Source organism: Simochromis diagramma, unplaced genomic scaffold (genome assembly GCF_900408965.1).
Source record: "Simochromis diagramma unplaced genomic scaffold, fSimDia1.1 OVJJ01000320.1, whole genome shotgun sequence".
In the NCBI taxonomy this organism is placed as follows: Eukaryota; Metazoa; Chordata; class Actinopteri; order Cichliformes; family Cichlidae; genus Simochromis; species Simochromis diagramma.
This window is the reverse complement of record NW_024386773.1, coordinates 4,999,883-5,021,531: the sequence shown is the minus strand read 5'-3', so window position 1 is coordinate 5,021,531 and position 21,649 is coordinate 4,999,883. Positions and strand designations below refer to the sequence as shown.

General features: G+C 39.1%; 1 protein-coding gene across 3 annotated transcripts in view; it reads right to left on the bottom strand.

Annotated features, from left to right (window-relative positions):
• The window catches only part of ripor3 (RIPOR family member 3), a 57,554-nt gene that overhangs the window by 22,448 nt on the left and 13,457 nt on the right, over positions 1–21,649 (bottom strand). For 2 of the 3 annotated variants that reach the window (XM_040004308.1, XM_040004300.1), the window contains exons 2-6: positions 19,418–19,510; positions 4,551–4,649; positions 765–920; positions 217–295; positions 94–117 (exon numbers count right to left, since the gene is read on the bottom strand). In XM_040004308.1, the coding sequence (XP_039860242.1) occupies positions 94–117; positions 217–295; positions 765–920; positions 4,551–4,648 (357 nt within the window). In that variant the 5' untranslated portion in view covers position 4,649; positions 19,418–19,510. Of the gene's footprint in view, positions 1–93; positions 118–216; positions 296–764; positions 921–4,550; positions 4,650–5,713; positions 6,180–19,417; positions 19,511–21,649 lie in introns of those variants that run through there. The other variant, XM_040004293.1, reaches the window with a different exon arrangement.

Sequence of the window (21,649 nt, the reverse complement as noted above, 5' to 3'; positions counted from 1 at the left end):
TTTGAAAGCTTGAGAAACATTTATTATCACTTATCCATTCAAATTAAATAACTTAAAGATCTTGCTTAAAAGGAAAAAATGAAAACACATTACCTTCTCCAGATCGTAAAGAAAAGCCTGAAAATACAGAAAAGTATAATTATCATCAGCACTGTTGTCATCACCAGGCGCACACATTTATGTACACACAGACTTTCTTCCTCTCTCCCTCCTCACCAGTCTCGAGTTTCTTTTCGTCTCTCTCTGCTGTGAAGACAGGAAGTCCATCTCAGCTTGGTGACCCTCCAGGTAGTCCCTGAAGAGAGAAACACGCAATTAAAAGTAACATTTTATGAAGATGAACAAACTTTACCTGCCAGATATCAGCTGAAAAATTCCAGCTCGGGACTACCAAACATCTACTGCATGTAGCAGCAGATGTGAAAAGTACAGCTACATTTACTGACAGCGTAAAATATTCTTTGCAAAAATTAAACTAAATATCAAAAATCAACCAATTTTACTCTGTTAAAAGATCATTAATCATAAATGTGACTGCCTCCTATTCATCTTGTGGACTTTTGAAGGGTCAAACCACAGATTTGGAACCACTCAAGTAACTAAATGTAAGGAGGTGGAAACAAGCCTCGCGCTGACCAGCTGCAACACTAAAATACTACAGAGACATGGACAAGTTTAGTATTATAGCACTGGGTACGTCACTGCCTGCTTGTAGTTTAATGTTTAGTGGGATACTTGTTTAAGTTCAGCAGTACTACACATACTTGAGTCCTTTGCGTAGTGCCTGAAAAACCCTGTCGACCTGCGCCGGCTGCAAAGACCAGATAGCGCCTGAACTTCTGCGGGGGGAGACGGGCGCCCTGCTGGCTTTATTTCCCGTCATGGCTTTGACGCGAAGAGAGTTACGAACAGAAGACGTCCTAAAAACAGAGAAAGTGAATGAATAGTCATAACAACATTTTTACAGGGTAAATCAGAATCTGTAGTTACATAAATTGTTATCAAAAAAGAGCTTGTTGGAGTTGTTTTTATATTCCTACCTCTTTATTTTCAACTGTGTTCATCAGTAAAACCTGTTCCCATGTAGTTCCCTGTATATTAACACTCCTGTCTTTGGCCCAAATCTAATCCAGCCCCTACAATCCACATTAAGTGTGGATCCAAGCAGGTAGCCTTTAGTGGGAGTGTGTTATAAGGCCCTCCAGCATAAAGTCTGGACCAGTGTAGGTTTACCACCTGTTTTTTGTCTGATACGGAGGAAACCCCACACACTCAAATGTGGTCCATATGATTCAGGACTGTCTGTGCAATAAATAAAATGTCAAGTTTGTGCATGACGATGAACATGGTAACAAGAAAACACACCCAGTTTCAAGTCTAAGGTTTTTATATATCAGGACATAATAAATAGTAATCTTAGCCGGTCTTAGAATTAAGTAAATACAAGCCTCAAAGTATGACATATTACACCGTGTCATTATTTATTTAATAAAAACTTAGCCAAAATGGGCGCAGCAGTGTGTGAAAAAGGACACCCTTACAGGTTGCGTAGGAATTAGGAGGTTAAGTAGTGATCCAAGTGTGAGTGAATACAATACCAAGGGGGATAGATCAACACTGATCTTAAATAAGAAGCAACTGTTTCAGTCCATCATTCTGGAAAAGGATTAAGTCTATTTCCAAACACTTTGAAGTTCATCATTGTACTGTGAGAAAGAAAGCATTCAAGACAGGAATGGATGTCCCAGTAAATTAACCCCAAAGTCAGACCGTGCAACGCTCAGGGAAGAGCTAGGTTAACATAGCTTTGCAAAGCTGCATCCGACCCAATCACAGAGACATCAGGATCAATGTTCTTTGGATAGATGTGACTAACAGATGTTTGGCCATAATCCACAGCACCATGATTGGCAAAAACCAAATACAGCATATCAGTGCAACTGCTTCATACCAACAATCAGGCACAGTGATGGACAGTGGATGATTCTGACTTGTTTTCCAGGCACAGGACCTGCGCATATTACAGTCTCAAAGTCGACAGCCAAGTCCTCTGTATATTAAACTATTTCAGAGTCAAATGAGGGGCCATTTGTCAAAGGCTAAAGCTTAGCTGCAACAGGGCCATGCAACAGGACAATGACCAAAAGTACAGCAGCAAGTCTACAACATAATGACTTAAAAAAAAAAAAAAAAAAAAAAGAGAGAAAAGAATCAAGGTTTAATCCATAATTCAGAAATGAACATATGCTCCCATCCAACCGACATCTTTTCAGGCAGGCTTTTCATGCTTCAGGAAGACAATCGCAAACAAACTGCATACAGCATGACTCTGCAGAAGAAGAGCCTAGGTGCTGAACTGGGCTGCCTGCAGTCTAGACTGTTGAGCAGAAAGAAACGTCTATCAGACCAGATGGGCGCCATTCCTCTCCACCAGCTGGTCTCCTCAGTTCCCACACATTTATAGACTGTTGTTAAAAGAAGAGGGGATGCACAGTGGTAAACATGGCTATTTTTTTTGGGTCCAATTTCTGAATTTAAACATTTGATATGTTTGCTGTGCACTATGGTGAATACAAAAAAAAGATTTATGGAGAATCGGATGGGGGATGTGTGTTTAGGATGGAAAAATGTGTGGATGTTTGTGTTGTGTGTATAGAGTATAAACAGCCACGCACACACAGAGAAGTGGAATGCTGCTTGCTTTCTTTTTTTAACACAACATTTTGTTCTCGGCCTCTCTCGGGGGACTGACAGTTTTCATCTGGGTGTTTATCACTCTGTCTTCTTTCATTCGCGAATAACATCTGAAAGTCTGTGGTGCTTTCACCGCCTGCCCATCAGCGGAGAACAGACTTGTCTGAGGGTGAAGGGAATTCCCTCCACACAACGTGACGTTTTTATTTTCTCTCATTCATTGTTTCACTATATGGAGAAAAACAGTTCAGAGGGATGATTTATAACATGATCACAGTATCAAAGTTAATATCTGTAAAATCACAAAGTTAAAATTCTTTTTCTTCCCATTTATCCTGACAGCTGCGAGAATCGAAACAATTCCTCAGACATTTTTCTCCCAACAAACTTCTGTTTGTTTTGTTTTAGACAGTGGCACGTTTTTCTTTTATAGAGATTCAGACTCAATGTTTCACATAATGAGATCAGTATCTGTACAAGTCAAAAACTCAGGCTTCACACTGCTGACACTCGGTTTTATAAAACTTTTTCTACTTAACGTGATCCTCGTCACACTCACTTAATGTCTAAATTTTATTGATAAACCATTATTTCATAATGCAATGTCAGGATTTTTTCCCCCTGACGGAGGATTTCTTTACATCAATTCATAATGATACAGTGAATGTTGATAATGGCAACACTGGTGTTTCCATAATTCCGTCTGCTGCTTGACATGAAGTCTCCCGAGAAAACGAGCTGGCTGCTGGCAGGGAAGAAAATGTGGAGACTCTTCCCAGAGGAGGACGAGACAAGAAGACCAACAGGGAGGGAGAGAGAGACCAAAAGTAAAACAAGCGAGTCCTTAAACAGACTTGTTGTCCTTTGCCACTTTAAGCTGCCTTATGGCTGGCTATTTATCGTTAAACCAAATAAATGCTTACACTGATGAGCTCAACGCATGCTAATAAACACGAGGGACAAACCAGGGCTGGTTAAAGTGGCCAAACTACTCGTAACATTCACAAAATGTGCACCTGTAGCATCCACTTGCTCGTCCTTCTGTCTATTGTCATCTCTGTAACCACACCCTTCCCTCAATTTTCCCCATCTCTATTCTTACATCTGTGCTTCCTTTCAACAGTTGAGGCTTTCTACTGGCGCTGCAGACACACCTGAAGACAATCGACTAATCACTTGCTGCATTCAAACACCAGCTCTCACACCCACCCCTCACCAGATTGTCTGACATTTAAAGATTGCCTTCTCTGCCAGTCTCCCCCCGTTTTCTCCCTGTGCTCCAGCTACGTCCTTGATCTGTCACTGCATCGTTTGACCTTCCTGCTAAACAGTGTGATTCTCCCAGTATTCTGCTTTAGAGTTCTCCAGTTCAGTAGTTAAATCCTAACACTTGTACTTTATAGCTACAGCACATTTAGCAGCACCAATACCTCTACATGACACTTAACAGAGTTTAGACGCCTCTGTGGTTTTTGCTCTTTAAAAAAAATAACACTAATTACACACTGTCTGCCCATGATATGTAGCTACACCACACATTTGTTGACTTGTTCCCTGCCAGTCAAACCCAGACAGACACACCCCTGCAGCCAGATGAGAGAGGAAAGGGAGCATTTCTGATATCTTACCAAAAACCTTTTCTTTTGTCAAATAAACAGTTGCTAACTTCTTTAAAACTGGCATAAATATCTGAGAGTGAGCGAATGTTTTGGACATCCTTTGGAAGATCCACTTAGATAACAGGACCCAATTAGTTCTTACTAGTTGTTTCTTTAAGACTAAATTGTAAACCAGTGTTAGTCGTTATTACACAATTTCTTTCTTATTGGTTGAAACAATAGGAAAGTGTCATTCACCTCTGTCGACCAGTCAGAGAAGAGAATCCAGTGAAGGAGCGGCTTCTGTGGATCAGGCCTCCATCTGAGGGAGAGTCAAATCGCAGCTTCACTGACATCCTGCAGAGTAAATAAGAGGTGTTTTAGCCAATGAGGAGACACGTGCTAACAAAAGATATCCCAAACCCTCAAATATAACCACTTTATATTTCCAAGTTAATCCTAAATAATGGTGAGTCACAAAATCAATCACATGAGGTCTACGATACAAGAAATCAACCACGCTAATGTTGGAAGTAGAATTATAACAGAAATGATTGAAAACAAGATCAAACCAAACAAGCGACAAGAGCTGAGACCAAACAGACGTTTGCTTGAGAAAGGATCTGTCACTGTTTACTCTTTATATTAGTAACTGGATGTGTAAGACTGTTTGTTAAAGCCAAAAACATTGAATATCTTAAGTCACTTGAATTAAAAAGAAATATTTCCTCCTTTTTCTTTGTTAATTTTAAATTGATGTTCTTTATTTCCACAGTCACTCATGCGAACATTTAAATCAACAAGACCACCCTTACTCTCAGACAATCCAAAACAGGAAACAGAGCACCGACATCTGTGGGAAAAATTAACCAAAGAACATCTTGAACCGGACCCACAAATATGTGCACAAACTGCAGATGGAGGACGCTTATATATTCACTATACTCTGAGTATGGCAGCGTTGGTCTGTTGGCTCGCCCACACACCGTAGATTCGGGTTGAACAATCTCAGAAAATGGAAATAAAATCAATAACTTACAGTGTGCACCATTCAATATAAGGTTTATGCCACAATGGCGTTAAATTAACATTAGTACATTTTAAATGCAATGTTTTATGAAAAAAAAAAAAAAAGCAGAAAAAAAACAAAACAATTATTTTGTTTTGCACTCCTGACAGAAAAATTAGTTTTAGTCAGCTAGTTCTACGCTGTTATGCTTGAATCAGTGTGAATCAATGCTTAAAGTCCTGCTGGCTTAAACACAGGTATAAAAATATTCAGTTTGTTACTTGGCTGATAAATAATCTTATTTTCTGTTTGATTTATAAAGTACTTTGTCTTCTTGTTTTTGTGAGAGGTGGTCTAATATACGTGTTAAGTAATTTAATAATAGTTAAACAATTAAATGACAAGAACGTACCTGTTTTTCCACTATCTGCTATAGAAATGTCTGCTTCTATAGTAGACAGAATAAAAGGATGACCAAAAATTTATAAAAAGTATCTTTTCCTCTTTCAGCTGTCTCAATCTGTTGTTAAAGTTTAAAATGATTTTAAATTGGCTATGATGAGGAAAGTGTTCATTCAGTTTTTATGTTTGCATGAGCTTCGCTCTCATTCCCTCTGCTCAGCTGCAGCGACTTTGCTAATGAACCCAGTCAGTGCACATATACACCAAACAGCAGCCTGCAGAGCTGAGAAATGAAGCAGTTCCTCTAATGGCCTCTTGTTACTGGCTCCAAAGGCATAGAAAGCATATTTATACCCTGATACAGGAAAGGCTTTGTTCCTGTTAATTTAGGGGCGTGAACATGTTGATTGACAGGTTTATACTGCCTGTGATATACACAGAAATCCCTTGACCTCTCCAAGTGTCTTGTAGAGTGGGCTTTGGTTTTTCAGTGCCTTTTTTTTGTTTTGATCCTGATTGTTTTTTTTTTGTCACGGTCCTGGGTTTTTGATTGAAGTGTTTTGAGTTTCCTGTGGGGTGTGTGTTTGTTTGTTTGTTTGTTTTTTTTTGTCACTTTGTACTGTGACTTATGTTCTCATCGTTGGTCTTTTGTTACTCCCTCGAGTCTAGTTTCTTGTGTTCCATGCTTAGTATTTCTCTCTGTGTATTATTGATCATCTCTAGTCTTTTGGTTCTTAGAGTTCTCTGCCGTATGGTTACATCTCTGTGTTTCTTAGTTGCTCTGTCTCCACCATGTTAAGTTTGCGTCTCAGTGTTATACTTCGTGTTTTACTTTGAAGGTCTGTGTCTCATGTGAGTGTATCCTGCTTTGCTTCCTTGTCTCGTCAGTTCTGATTTCCCCCAGCTGTGCTCTCCTTCTGTGTCTCATTCCCTCGTTATTCCCCGGTGTATTTAAGCCCTGTTTTTCTGTGTCAGTGTCGCATTGTCCCTCATTGCTGTGCGTTATGCTTGCCCTGTGTTGCCCTATGAACTTAGATTTTCCAGTGTAGTTTTGTTTTGTATGCTTTCCCCTGCCAGCAAATAAAGCTGAGTTTGTTTTAGTTTAAACCTTGTGTCTGAGAGCCTGCATTCTGGGTCCAACTCCTGTCTGCCACACAGTGCTCCTTGACATTTTTTGACTCTACTTCTGGTTTCAGATTTTGTCTCAGCATTTTTTTTAAATTATTCTTAGTAAAAACTCCTAAATTTTCTTTCTCAGGTCCCTCATTTGGATAACTATGATAGTGTGAGTTGTAGACGATTGCTGATGTCTATGAAAATGTTTATAGCTGCATCACCAGGAAATAAGACAGAGGCAAAATAAGATTATTTTGCTATTTTACCAAAAGAGCCTTTCCTTTACGGCAGTAAAGACAAAACTAACAGAACGCAATAAAGGCTGACAAAGTGAAAAGGTCAGTCGGTTTTATAGAAGAGTACTGTGTGTAAACACACAGTCTGGATGCCATCTGCTCAGGCTCTTTCATGTGGTTCAAATAGCGAGTCTAGTTAAAGCTAAAACAACAACATGACTATATTTTTACCATTAGCCGTTTCTTCTAAACAGCCTTTATGCAATGATCTGTGTATGATTGTGCAAACCTCCTTATTCAGCATGTTAATAAACCACAAAGATGTTTGGCTGAACTTTATTATTACCAACAACCCAAATTTGCTAAGGTAGAGCTGAATTGCCCCTTTTATCCGACTTTGCTGAACTGCTCTGTTGAACGTTATCATGTTTTGTTTATGCACTTTTAGATGGAGATTTACATTCAGCCAAATTTTTGAGTCATTGTTGCTTCAGTCACGCAAACATATATTTATACACTCTTTTTTTATTTTACACACACAAACAGGACTTCCATCATACACGGATGGATGCATCACAGGGGCAAAATGCTAATCATCATATTAGTGGATGACACACTGTACCTCCTTAACTACAAGCATCCGGCTGTTTCAGTGTGTCTAAGATGTGATACTATTATCATAAAATGCTGGATCTTATGCATGTGCTAATGTGATTATCTCAGAAAATTATTCTTCATCCCTCAAAAACACGAAGCCATAGTTTTGAGTCAAATGCAGCTTTAGGTTTATTTATTCAAATAATTAATCATGAAAGAAAACATGCTCACTAGAAACTGAATGTATGATATAATTAAAGTACTTAAAGTCAGCATTTGTGGGTGAATACTGAATATTTTTTGAATGTTTTTATACTTCAGCCTCTTTGGTGGCCCTGAGAGGTCGAGCACACTGCAGCTTAAGAAAACACCAGGAAATAGAAAAACACTGCAAAAGATAAAGAAAAAAAAAATCACAAACACAACAGAAGTGTTTTTGTTAACACAAAAATGTGACAGAACACCTGCGAAAGTGACACAGATGAACCCTCCACTTCGTTTCAGCCTGTCTCAGTTACAGTCTCTTCACGTTTTCTGCCACTTCTCTCACTGACCCGCCCTTTTATTGTGTCCCCAGGAGCTCTACTATTTTGCTGTATCATTTTTTTTCTTCTTTTTTTGGCTTAAAAAATCATTCTGTTGTGTTTTGGGTGCTTTTGCAGGACAAGTGCACTTGTCCTCTCGGGGCCACCGTATAAGCCGGAGTATGAATTTTAAATGTTTCATGCATTTAAAACACTTGGAAAAGAGCACGTGCAACAATACTGGAGGTATGGGAGGTCAAAACTTCATAAAACTAAATCAAGGTCATCCACACTAAGTTTGGCACCCTGTGGCAAGGGTTTGAACCAATAGTATGGTAGAAATACTGAACCCTGCCAATGTAAGTAGTTCAGAATAACCCACTTTGGAGTCCTGACCCAGAATGTGAAACTCACACTGTGGTCCTGATGCCAAAATCAACAGAGTCACCGAGCAACCAAACTTAACAGATGGGGATAGGAAATCCAGGTCTGATCACTATGAACCAAAGTTAGCCAAGACACACACACACATATATGCACACACTCGGTTTTTTCCCTGTAGAGGAAGTTGAAGTGTCTTTTGTTTTACAAGGATAATATTTTTCAGTACATGTTTCTAGCCTCTTAAATCTAAATCTGTCCTTAAGGTAATCCTCAAGGTTAGACAGCTCAACAACATGCAGCGGCTTGAAGTGGGCCAATTATGCTTATTATAGCTCTCATTTTGTCCTTGGACTCTACTAAAGCAGATTTCAATGCTTCATTATTTAAAACTTTCGGCATGTTTGATTTGCTCATTCAACACTATGACCAGATAGGTGTGACAGAAAATAAAGAAAAGTATAAAAGGTCGGCTTTAAACAGAAGTATTAATTTGTTTTACAAATGAACTTCATGTCACGGCTGCGGCAGCAGTCGTGTGGTGTTTGTGTGAAAGGACCCAAAATGCAGGCACTTGCTGTGATGCGAGGGAGCTTTATTGTAGAAGGTGAAAATAACAAAGGCGAGGACAGAACTAAACATAAACCTAAACTGGGAAAACTAGTAACAAACAAAACCCGAAACCATAACTCACAGAACAACATGCAGTAAAAAAAACATAAGGAGGTGACACAGGGGATGAGGAGTGGAGAATGAAGAGCAGCGAGACACCAAGTTACACAAATGGAGCGACGACGAACGGAGGCAAACAGTCTGGGGTTAAAACTGAAGCAATACACATACAGTTCATATCTGTGAATAAACTGACCAACAGGAAAGCAGAGGAGCAAAGAAAAGCAACACACAATGCCTATGAAGCCTTTAAAGACTGTTTAAGTTGTTAACAAATATGCAATAACTGCTGAAATAAATGAGTTGGAAAAGATGTACTACATGAAGTAGGAAGATATGCACGTGCACATTATTTTTGGTGGATTTTTGACACTGTATGAATGTAAAAAAATAAAAATAAAAATTGCTGCTAAGCTAAGACACTACATTAGCATTTGAAGGGCCATATTGCACTGCTATACAGTTACTATAAACCGAAGCTTTGTTCTTCTTTCTATTTTTAAAGCTCATTTTAAGAAACAGACAGCTGAGTGGATGCTTTAAGAAATGACAAATGGAGAGTGTTTGTCATTTCTCAGTTTGAAGCAGAATTATATACTCTGGCTGAATGCCACATTAACCAGCTGTTACAGGCAAAGAATGTGACACACACCGAGCATAGGCATAAAGTTTGTTTCAGTAGTCACATACTACACCTTTCTCCACCTGTCTGCTCTGTTACAGCAGCTGGCTGAGCACGCAACATTAGTAAAGAGCACAAAAATCATCTTTAAAAACCTTCAGATTAGTCTGATTAAATTGCATTTTTTTACTTTTTACTAAACTTTACATTTGATCTCCTTCGAACCACCAAACATCAACCACATGTGCGGCAGAAAAAGACAGACTTACAGAGGGGAGGACGCAGGGTTGTGATAGTAAAAGATAATGCACAGTGAAGCATAATGAAACAAACAAGAAACAAAAACGGAATATTAGATCATTGTTGGAAAAAGAAAACTACAGGCCGAAGAAGAGTTATAATTCTAAACAGCGTAATATGATACATCCCAAAAAAAAACCAGTTAAATGCTGAACATCTGTGGAGAATATAAAAATCACACAGACAAGAAATGTCCCAGATCCCCTTTAACAATGTTTAAAATCCTGACACACCCTGAACTTCTGTAAATGTGCTGCTTAAAGGGATCCGGGTCGCACTGACATGAGCAGCTGAGGCTGCTGGATGTTGTAACTGCCAGTTTAAGCGATACATAGACTCTAAGTGTTTACAGTGAGAAAGAGCCTAAGTAGAGCCAGAGTAGAAGAAGAGTGAGAAGCTACATCTGACCCTCTGGCCTACTTTGTATGCACTGACTGCACATGTTATTCTTAATTTTAAAACTTATTTCGAGCCTGAGATTTACCCTTAGATCCCTGAAAGTGGCCCATTTGACAAACAGAAATCTTGCATACTGAGAGTGATGTTAGACAGTAATTCTACATTCCACATGACAATAAAACTGCATTTTTATTGGACATCCACGAGAAGTCTTAAAGTTTTTGGAAAAAGTTCAGATCCAGTCTGTGGAAACAAATTGTGACACATAAAACTGTGCAGATTCATGACCAAAGCTGAGACAGAAATATGAATGCGCATTCTTCCTGTCTGATTTATAAAGCTGCATGTGCACCTTGCTGTGCTTTTTAGTCAGTAGTAATTGTGAGTATGGGCCAACCTGCTAGGTCCTTATTTTTCACCTCTACTCCCTACTTTAACAGCAAGAGGAACAAGAAAGACATGCAGTTCTCTGACAGGCAAAATGCGGCCACCCGACAGGGCAAATGTTCAACTCCATTAAGGACGTAGACACAGGATGGGCGTTATATGTAGTAACTACTTTCTAGCAGAACCTCTCGCTGAATCATTTCTCTACAGTTGTTGCTCCCATGTGGACACATAAAACACGTTCACCCATAAAAATTTGTATTTTCTTGTAAAATACTTTCCTGCAACAAAAGATCGCTATAGCAGGTAGCTTCACATGTTTGTTTTGGCAGAGGTTTATGCTGAAGGATTTGTGTCTCCAGCTGGAGTCAAACCAACAACCTTTCACTTCAACCAAATGTGTTAACCACAACACATCTGTAATTGTATTTAGCACATAAAATAAATCAAACAAAAAACTGATGCCGATTAAACGAAACTGAACATTTTGCTCTACAGCTTAAAATATGTAAAAACTAATTTACAGATTAAAAATAATGAGGCATTCATTTGTGTGCTTGACCACCTTTGTTACTTGTACGTTCACGACCGCTGTTCCAAAACAAAAAGTTTTAATGTTGAAGCAGAGGTTTAATTAAAACATTAAAAATAATAATACTATAACCAGTTAGTTAACGGCAGCACGGTACCGGTTAGCACTGTTGCCTCACAGAAAGAAGATCCTGAGTTCAATTCAGCACAAGGCCGGCGCCTGGAGTGTTCAAAGATATGCAGTTAGTGTTAGGTTAACTGATGATTCTACGTGTGAATGGTCATCTCTATGTGTTCGCCCCATGATAGACTGGTGACCTGTCCAGTGTGTACCCTGCCTCTTGCCCTAAGACAGATAGAGATCGGCTGCAGCCCCCTGCAACCCTGAATTGGATAAACAGTAGAGATTAAATGGATATTCTAGTTGGTTTATTATTATCAGTTTGCTACTGTGATCTAATCTGCTTGAAACTTAAACTCAAATGTTAATTATACTTTATTGTGTTTGGATAGCTGTGTTCATGTAGCTGTGGTAAATGAGCTGCATCAAACCTGAAATACAAAGTGACTGACCTGTGTCACGAGGAGCTGTGTGCGACAACAACCTCGCTGTTTCTTTCTTATCTCTTGGGTAAACTATAGATTTTTTTTTTCCAGCGTATGATTTTCTAATCACTTTTGCTCCAACAGAATATAAATACAGTGCCCATGAACGCGTGAAACCCAAGTTGTTATCAAGTTAGCTAATCAGCCTCGCCCACGTTATTCTTTTGTAAAAAACACAAACAAGCCCAATTTATTTCTCATCTGTAGTTTTTATTCATGAAATTACATTATTTGCACTCTTATTTGGTTTATTTATTTTATGATCAGTTTTAAATCCTTTCTGTTTCCATTCAGCCAGGCCTCACACCAGTGATTTCTTCAATGATTAATTAGCTGCTTGTTAGCTGGAGGTGGTGCAGGCCACTGACTGCAGCTGCTGGAGCTGTTGTTGGGAACCAAAATCTACACATTTCACTGTGATTGAAAAATGAATTATTGGAACAACTTGAGCAAATGAAACTGAGAACAGTGGAAAATTATATTAATCAAATAAGAAAGAAAATGCTGTAATTAAAGGTTTGGGTTTTGTTTTGTTTTGTACTGAAGAAAAGAAGAAAGAATAAATTATGTCTGGAATGTGATTTGAATGAGAAATGAGGGAGAGACATTCCTCAAGAGATAAGACAATTTGAAGGGGAACAAAGGGGGAGAAATGTGTGTGTGTGTGTGTGTGTGTGTGTGTGTGTGTGTGTGTGTGTGTGTGTGTGTGTGTGTGTGTGTGTGTGTGTGTGTGTGGTATCTGAGCATATCTGACCAGGCTGGGGTGCCATCTGGTCTTAAAAAGTTTGCTGTGACCTGCAAGTGATTTACTGGGTCCCATGCAGTGTGGAGGTGGGAGGTTGGGGCCTTCGTATGTTTTGTATGTTTTTAAGTGTGTGTGGATGTGAACACATAATGTGTCTGCTTGTGTGTATATGTGCGTGTTTTCTACCACACATGATGTGCAGGCCCCTTGTGAGGGTCTGCTGCAAGCTAACAGCTCTGTGACCATGCCAAACACACACACAGACAGACAGAGAGACAGACAGACAGACAGAGAGACAGACAGACAGAGAGAGAGAGTTCCAAACTGCATGCAAACCTCAGAAGGATTTAATTTCCTTCTTTCTCTTCCTCCCCTGCAGGGTGTGGTTGTTTGACAGCGTGTTTTAAATGTGGTTGGTGCTCACTGGTAATCACTCTCATTCTGCTCGCCGTAATTAAGCTCATTTCCACTTCCACATTCACTCGGGTTTGGCTTTGTAGTCTTCTGTTACTTTTGTCGATCACACTGAAAAAAGCGAGCGCCATCGATGAGACACATTTGTAAGGGATGTATAGGAAATCCTGAAGAGTTATGGGACCATAGGCATGTCTCATCCTATGAACACATTCTTTCTCAGGAGGCCTAAAAAGGGGAATTTGAATTGCATTTGCTAATTTTTTGCAACCATCACTTACAGTTGCAGGATGTCGGGGTGCATGTGGTATTAGAGGAGGTTCTCTGGCAGAACCTCTTCTGTAGCTCCACAGATTTTGCAACACATGACATGGACATGCTTCCATCCCAGCACTGAGACGATGCAATATCTGTTATTAAAATGCACCCTCTGGCATTTAGAGATTTCTGACTGTGGTGCTGAATTTTGTTGAGATGCTGACTCACTGTGTCAGCATCTCAACAAACTTTTTAATTTAGAATATTGAATGGGTGTAACTGAGGGCCTTTCAAGTTTACTTTGGTTGAGTGATGAGGACAAGGAGAGCGATTCCATGGCAAACTGTCTTCTAGCCACATGAGCCAAATTTTATTTAGAAAAGGTAAATAAACAAACAAACTTATAGTTTTTGACAATTCCTTATTCAAACACAACAAAATAAGCTCTCAGTGTTTTCCAGAATGACTTTTGAACACAGCTGAGGTGCATACCTACTATAACCTACAAGAAGCCACACATGCACATCGCTGCAAACATTGCAGTCATTCACATAAGTTTTTCACCGAATTGAATCTTACCTTTGCAAAACGTTAAGCCTTTTGTTTAGAGACCTCTTTCTGGTTAGTGTCCATCTCACTGCTGCCCTTTCATTAATTTTCTAAGAAGAAATATTAACAGTCACTTTAAACTTGTTAAAGACTCTGGCCCGTGGGCCTCCTAACTCCTTTGAATCCTGGGTCTGTGCCTGGAAGTCTCTGTCAGTAATTCCTCTGAGTGTGCGAGTTTCTGTTTTCTCCTGTTCAGTCCTTGTCTTGTCTCTTGTGCATTAGTCATTAGAGAAAACATGTTTTCTAGTTTTCCTCTTCCATTCTGCCCTCTTTATTTTGTTTAGCTTTATTTTTATTTTTTTTATTTCTAATTGTCTTTCTTATATAGAAATATATATTTCCATCATTTTCCCCGCCCTCTGCTAACTCCCAACAGTCTCTGGCTCAGATATAATCCGTGATAATTAGAGGAGCGCTTTAAATTACTTTGAATGCTCCTCAGGGATTTTCACCCAATTTCCAAGTAAACAAGAACCACAAAGAATCATTTATCTTCTCGAGAGCAAACCTACGAATCTGTGAATGTTGTGTTAGTGCAGTTAGTTGTGATAAATCAGCAGATGAAAGAGATTCTTCAGCAAGATGAGAAAAAAGATAGTGTGAAGGGATTTGAAACATTTAATTATCTTCTATTTAAATTGAAACATTTGCTAATACTTAAGCTGTTTATGTCTGGTTTTAGATCATCACTGACACTGGTTGACACTTCTGGCTCATTTCCAGCTGAAATGTAATTGGCTGGCTCTTTTTGAAGGGGTCAGAGGTCAGAGATGACTCATGTCCCCCAGGGTGAAGAACTATGTTGTTCTGGATGGAGGTGCACATGCGTACACACTGTTAGCTCATGACATTCCTAAAATAGCAAGCGTAGCTGCTGGGTGTTTAACCTACTCTGTCTCCTGTAAGCTTCAGTAATGTAATGAGTGCTGTGCTGCTGCAGACTGCTGCAGCTCCTCGAACATCTACACCGTGCTGTGGCAAAACCCAAAACAGTGTGGTCTGATACTGGGGATGTGAGCATGAATGATTGTCTGACTCCTTGTGTTTTCCCTGTGATGGAGTGGTGAACTGGATGTTAGAGAATAAAGACGTTAGAGAATAAAAACAAAATGAAGCATTTTTCCCACATCCACTTGGGGAAAAATGTTTTTTTTTCTGTAAAGAAATAGGAACCCAGCCACCAACGGGCAAAGCAAACTAGCACAGTATAAACACAATATCTCCCACTGTTTATCTTTCTGTGCTCTTCACAAAACATTTTGGGTACACACTGATGCCAAGCATGATCCTATGGTTTTAGGAGAAAGAGGAAGCACTAAACTATCACAATAATCTGTCCTCACAGAAAAATTTATCATATCTTTTCCTGGTTTCTACACACAGATGGGTGTGTCTCCACTTCAGATAACTGATCAGATAAACCGGTCGAGTGCTCTGGTTTGCTGTAGGTATAAAAACTACCTGATCAGGTTTAGTTTTGCAAATATTCACACATTAGAAAACTTAATGCTCCATGGGTGCCGAGTTCCCCTCCATCTACAGCATACATTTTACAGGCAATGATTCCCATTCCCATTAGAAACCACCTAATTGTGAACTTAATAATCGAGTCTTGAGTAATTCCTGCTTGCAAAATCGACTTATCTGGTTGTTTTCTGGCCGACTCATCCACATGGGGAATTTTTGGCTTGAGACATCATAAATTCTCCCATTATAATCAGAGGGTGGAGAACAAAGGAAGAGAGAATTATGTCAGGGTAAATATGTCACACTTTTCTGTTTTGATGTGTAGCCATTTCCCTGCCGAAGAGTCTGAATAACATAAACATCTAAAAGCATCGCAGTGCTACGATCGCCGGTGACTAATGTTCTAATCATTTAGCAGAATCAGTCCCTCGTGTCCATACCACATGCTGAGGTTTCTGTTTTCAGGTCATTTGAACCATTGTTTTTAAAAGTGAGTGAATTAGCACGGAGCTGGACATCAGCTAACAGTCTGCTCTGTCAAAGTGTCAAACTGTTTAGAGTTAGAGAGTCTGCAGAGCAGAGGAGGGATGGGTATGTTAGGAAAGAGAGATGGTGACACATATTAACGAGGGGGTCAGTGGGGGTAAAATACTCAGTTGGGAAATACTAGTAGAAAGTCGTGACAACATTTTGCCTTATTTACCCTGCATTTTCCTGCTAATTTATCCACAAGCATTACTCTTGATTGAATGTTTTGGATTTAACTGTAAACTACAACTTATACCTAAGAACGTGAAACACACTTTACACGAAATAAAAAAATTGGTTCTTGAGTATTTTTCACACATCCCATTTCACAAAGTCTCTTTTTTTTGTCCCCATTAAAAACTGAAATTCAACTAGAAAGTTCGTAATTCTTTTAATTAGAGCCAAAGTACATTAAACTTTTTAAAACACTGAATTTATTACATATTGACATAAAAAATACCAGCTAATTATTAAAAAAAACAACCTTTCAGGAAGATAGTTCAAAAATATGTTGCTTATGAAATAAAGGTTTGAAGACAATGTTTGTTTCCACAGTGCAGTAAAACATGGGCAAAAAATTATTATGAAACCCAGTGATCTGTTGTATTTCAGATGTTTTCATGTGGAAATGATTAATCAATAGGAGACAACTAAATCCAGCCTAAATACATTATATATTTCATTTGAGGCAACACCCTGGGCACAGTCTGCCAATCTAACAAGCATGTCTTTGGATTGCGGGAGGAAACCCACAGACTCCAGGAGAACATAAAAACACCACACAGATGTATCACCTAGCCGCTACACTCAAACCCAGAACTGTCCTTTTGAGAGGAGGCAACTAATTGCTGCATTACTGCCACGCCTGACACAGTAACATCCATCCATCCATTTTCTTCCACTGGAAGAGGCCGGAGCCTATCCTGCCTCCCACAGGGGGAGAGGTCGGGTACACTCTGGACAGGTCACCACAGTAACATGTTTGATCAAACAAAATATCACATAACGGTACTTTAGATTCGAAATTGGCCACAGGCATGAATATGAGTGTCTCTCAACATGCATTAGCCCTGTGACAGACCGGTGATCTGGAATATGCTCCAATCTCCCAGTGACCCTGAACTGGATAAATGGAAGAGGATGGATGGATGGATACATAGAGTTTTCAGCTTTGTCTTACTCTTTTTCGCTCCTCTCCACTTGTTTCCTTATTCACTCCCTTTTGTTTTCAGGTGCTCAGATGACTTGTTCTGCCCCACTTTAATGGAAATGGAAAAGAAGGCTCTATCTGGCAGTAAAGCAGCTCTCCCATGCTTTGTTTTGGAGATTATGTATCGGAATTTAAGGAGCGAGACCACGCCTCCAAACACACTCCTTCCGGTTGTCATCTATATAGGTTTCCCAGTTCTGCAAACTGTTCATTGTCATTTACGTGCCCCACCCTCCCTCACTCCTTGTTCTCAGTTCTTTAAATTCTTCACTCCTATTTAGTACACGGGGATCTGCCAGGCCCGGGAGCTGTTGGCAGTCCCCAAACCGAAGCTTAATTCATGTCCGAGCATTCACCTAGTAGGTAATACTATAGTACTATAGTAGGTAATACTATAAACACTGTCAAACCTAAATTGAGGACGTGGGCCCAGCTAGTGAATTTAACGTTTCTTCTTTTGTCTTTCTGAAGATGGATGGATGTTATCTCTTTTTTTGTACCTTTGTTGGATAGTTTGGCATCCTATCTATATGATGCAGTTACAGTGTCTGCTTGAGTTTCTCTTTTGTTTTCATTTTCACTGTGACAAGTAAAAATACAGTTATATTTATTTGCTGCAGGAGTGCAGTAAGAACAGAAATCTGATTGTAGTCTTCTGTGTTTAAAAAAACAAAACTACACTATGTGAAGACACCAAGAAGACAGATGAAGACACACAACTTTTATATCAGGAAATAATATAAAATATGAAGTTTTCTTCCATCACTCCTGTTCTTGCTGGCTTGCACTGGCTTCCAATTAAATACCGTATTCAATTTAAAATATTACTTTTCACCTACAAAACCATTAATAATTTGGCGCCGAGCTACCTCAATGAGCTTCTCAGGTTACACACTCCTGTCAGAGCACTTAGATCTGCTACCCAAATTCTTCTGGAGCAACCTCGTTCTCGGCTGAAGTCTCGCGGTGACCGCGCGTTTGCTGTAGCTGCCCCGGCAACAGGAACAACCTCCCTGTTGCTATTCGGGCGTCTGACTCTATGCCACTGTTTAAATCACGGCTGAAGACTTATTTGTTTAATCTTGCCTTTCCACCTAGTTAACACTTGGTGTGCGTTGGTACATTTTTATCCATTATGCTTGTGAACTACTTTTATATCTTATGATTGTCAAGGTTTTTATAATTGATACGTGCCAGGTCCTTTCTCTTTTCCCTCCCATCTCCCTTTTCCTATTTTATTTTTGTCAAGCACCTTGGTATACCCTTGGTTTTTTAGTGTGCTTTATAAATAAAGTTTATTATTATTATTATTATATTGACACTGGTAACTTTTAGGAATATTTCCCATTTTCCTTTTCCTTTTGACTGCTGACTTGTCCTCCACCTCATTCTGTGGACCTCCCTAAGTCCTCTCTTGGTGCCTGTCGCTCAACCCCAGCCCTCTCTCCCTGCTGTGTGTTGTGTTATGCGGTGATATCCAGGGTTCCTGTGTGTTTAGACCGAGATAGGGCAAAGATTAAAAGACTGAAGTAATTTAATCTCTTAAATCTATTGACATAAACTCTTTCGCACACAGCGTACATCTCTATTTTCCTGTGGAGATACAAACATCTGGACTAAAGTCCATGTACACGCACACGCACGCACGCACACACACACACACGCACACACGCACACTTGCCTGGTTTCTCTACATCCTCAAAGATACAAACATCTGTACTTTCCAGCACACACATACACAACCCTGCCAAAGACAAAGGCATGCTTGCGTGCACATTTGACTTGATCTTCAAAAGATGAAAAACATCTGTCTGGCCCAACACACTTGTACAGATGTGCACACACACACAGTGACTGTTTACATCAGTGTGCACCAGCCAGTTGATGAACTGATTATGTTCATCAATAAACAGCTTGGTGTGGAACTATGTGAGCAATGGCGACGATAACTTTGGCATCCAGATGTGGATTACACTTAAATCCAAGCTGTTTATGTTTATCAGGCTAACTTCCAGTTGTTCATGGGAGCAGCAGGATCCAGATAGAAGTAGGATTTATCGTGAACTGACAAAAAGCTTTAACATGAGCCAGTTTGCCACTTTCTGTTCTTACTTTGTTGTCCTGTTTTGTCTGTTTTGGAGACGTCCAAGCTGTAAAGCTGTCAGGGCTCAATTCCAGCTGCTGTCACTGCATCTTCATACAACACTGAAACAATAAGAAAATGAAAAAAGGTTGGAGTCTGCCATAAAGTGTAGAATGAAAATGAAACTGTCATGCTTTAAAAGCACTGCTGTTTTCATGCATGATCAACAATCCACAAATGCCTATTTCTGATCACAGTAGCTGTGTATGAATACATTTTTAAGATGACCTGAACCTCAGAAAAGGCAGAATCTGTTTGAAAAATAAAACGAACCGCTTCAGTTCTTTCACCACAAACACTGAAATCAACTCAATAGATGTCGTTTAAGTTTATATTTCTTTATCTCCAACATAGAACTCAGAAAATCTCAGAGCACTTCACTTGGTCTGGTCAGTTGTTGCAATGTTATACATAATCTCCTTGTACCGAACATATTCATTTGTTTTGTTTGCTGTCATACATGTAACTAAAGCTTTGTATGGTCTACAATTAAACTGTATGCAGTATATTATAATAAGATTGCCAAAGGTAGCATGCATAAGATAAAAAGTATTGGTCCTAGACCAGAACCCTGTGGAACTCAATGACTTGTTTGTGTGTGTGTAAAACTTACCATTTATGTGAATAAACTAGAATCTACTGTATAAATATAACTTAAACCAGGGCAGTGGGTTCCTTTGACCCAACGATATCTTTGGTGTCAAATTCAGCACAAGGCTAGAGCTTTTTCCTTAAGATGATATGCCAAGTGCTATAATAAACTGTAAATCTTCAATGAAACTTTAATCTGAACTTTGCTGTATGATTTGCAAATCGTTAAATTTCTTTTTAGAAATATAGGGGAGGTAGACTTCAGGCCAACAATGAGCTTTAATGGTCTTTAATGCTCTCTCAGATGTAGTTTTGTGTTTTTCTACATGTTTTTCATTGTTTGTTTATCCCCCTTTACCTGACAGACCCCCAGTATTTCTACAGTAAGTTTTTTTAGGTGAGTGGAAAGCAAGAGGGAATCCATATTTAGTCTATATGGACTAAACTAAGAGTGAAATGTAACTATTTTCATTTTTCTGCATTCTTATTTCCTAGTTTGTGTCTCTCTGTCGTTCTTTTCACATTTTTTGATCTTTGATGAGAGGGACACAAAAAGAAAGAAATGGATATGAGAGGAAGAGGAGGACAAGATGTGGAAAAGCTCTGGGTTTGTAATCATACAAACTCCCCACAGTATTCCTCTTTGATTAAACTGGCTGTCTACACCACCTAAACTGAGCTCCAAGCATGCTGAACAACACACCGCACAAATGTAGAGTTTCAATTTTTATGCAAAATCACACGTTTTTCTATCACTTTTTCCAGTACAAACATAACGTGGATTATTTTTTCTTCTCCAGTTCAAGTATAAATTTATGTTTGCATACTGTATGTTAATCCTCTGTGCGTGTTTGTGCCTCTATATAACAGCTACTTCAGAACAAATGAAATTCTTATCAGCTGTTGTATTTTATCTTTAGAGATAAATTTGACTCTGTGTTGAGTCTACTGCCTCTGTAGGTTTTAGCTTTCCATATGCTGCAGACACTGGTTTGTTGATTTAAGACACTAATAGATTCAACAAAACGTGGAAGGAAAGATGCTCACAGCAGATGTATTATATGATACCGGAGGGTCCTGTGGCAGGAGACTGAGATTTACCTCAACTACTGGTGGAAGCTTGTTAGAATTTAAAGCTGTGATATATCACACTGTTTTAATGACAAGACCAGTCCTGCTTTTCAGTGCTGAGTTAAGGCAAAATCTGTAATTCAAATCTGTACATGTAAAAAGCACATATGGACCCAGCACCTGCATTCAAACTTATGTTTGTGCCATCATGCAATTATTTAATGAAAGGAGCTCATTTCTGTTTCCTTATTTTGTATTCTTGGCCTCTATGAATTTAGCTTTGGAATTAAATTGTGAAACTTGTGAATCTCAGTGAGACTTGCTCTCTCTGACATCATACAGAACCAAGAGCAGAAAATGACAATGTAGGTATTTTTAAAAAAATATTTTTATTTTAGGGTTTGTAGCCTACAGAATAAAGCACCTTGAGCTGATGGCTTTATAAGTAAAACTAAACTGAATTTTCTGAACTTGAGTTTTTAATTCAATGCAAACTGATTCTGCAAATGCACAGATTATTTTGTTTAATTGTTCAAGGA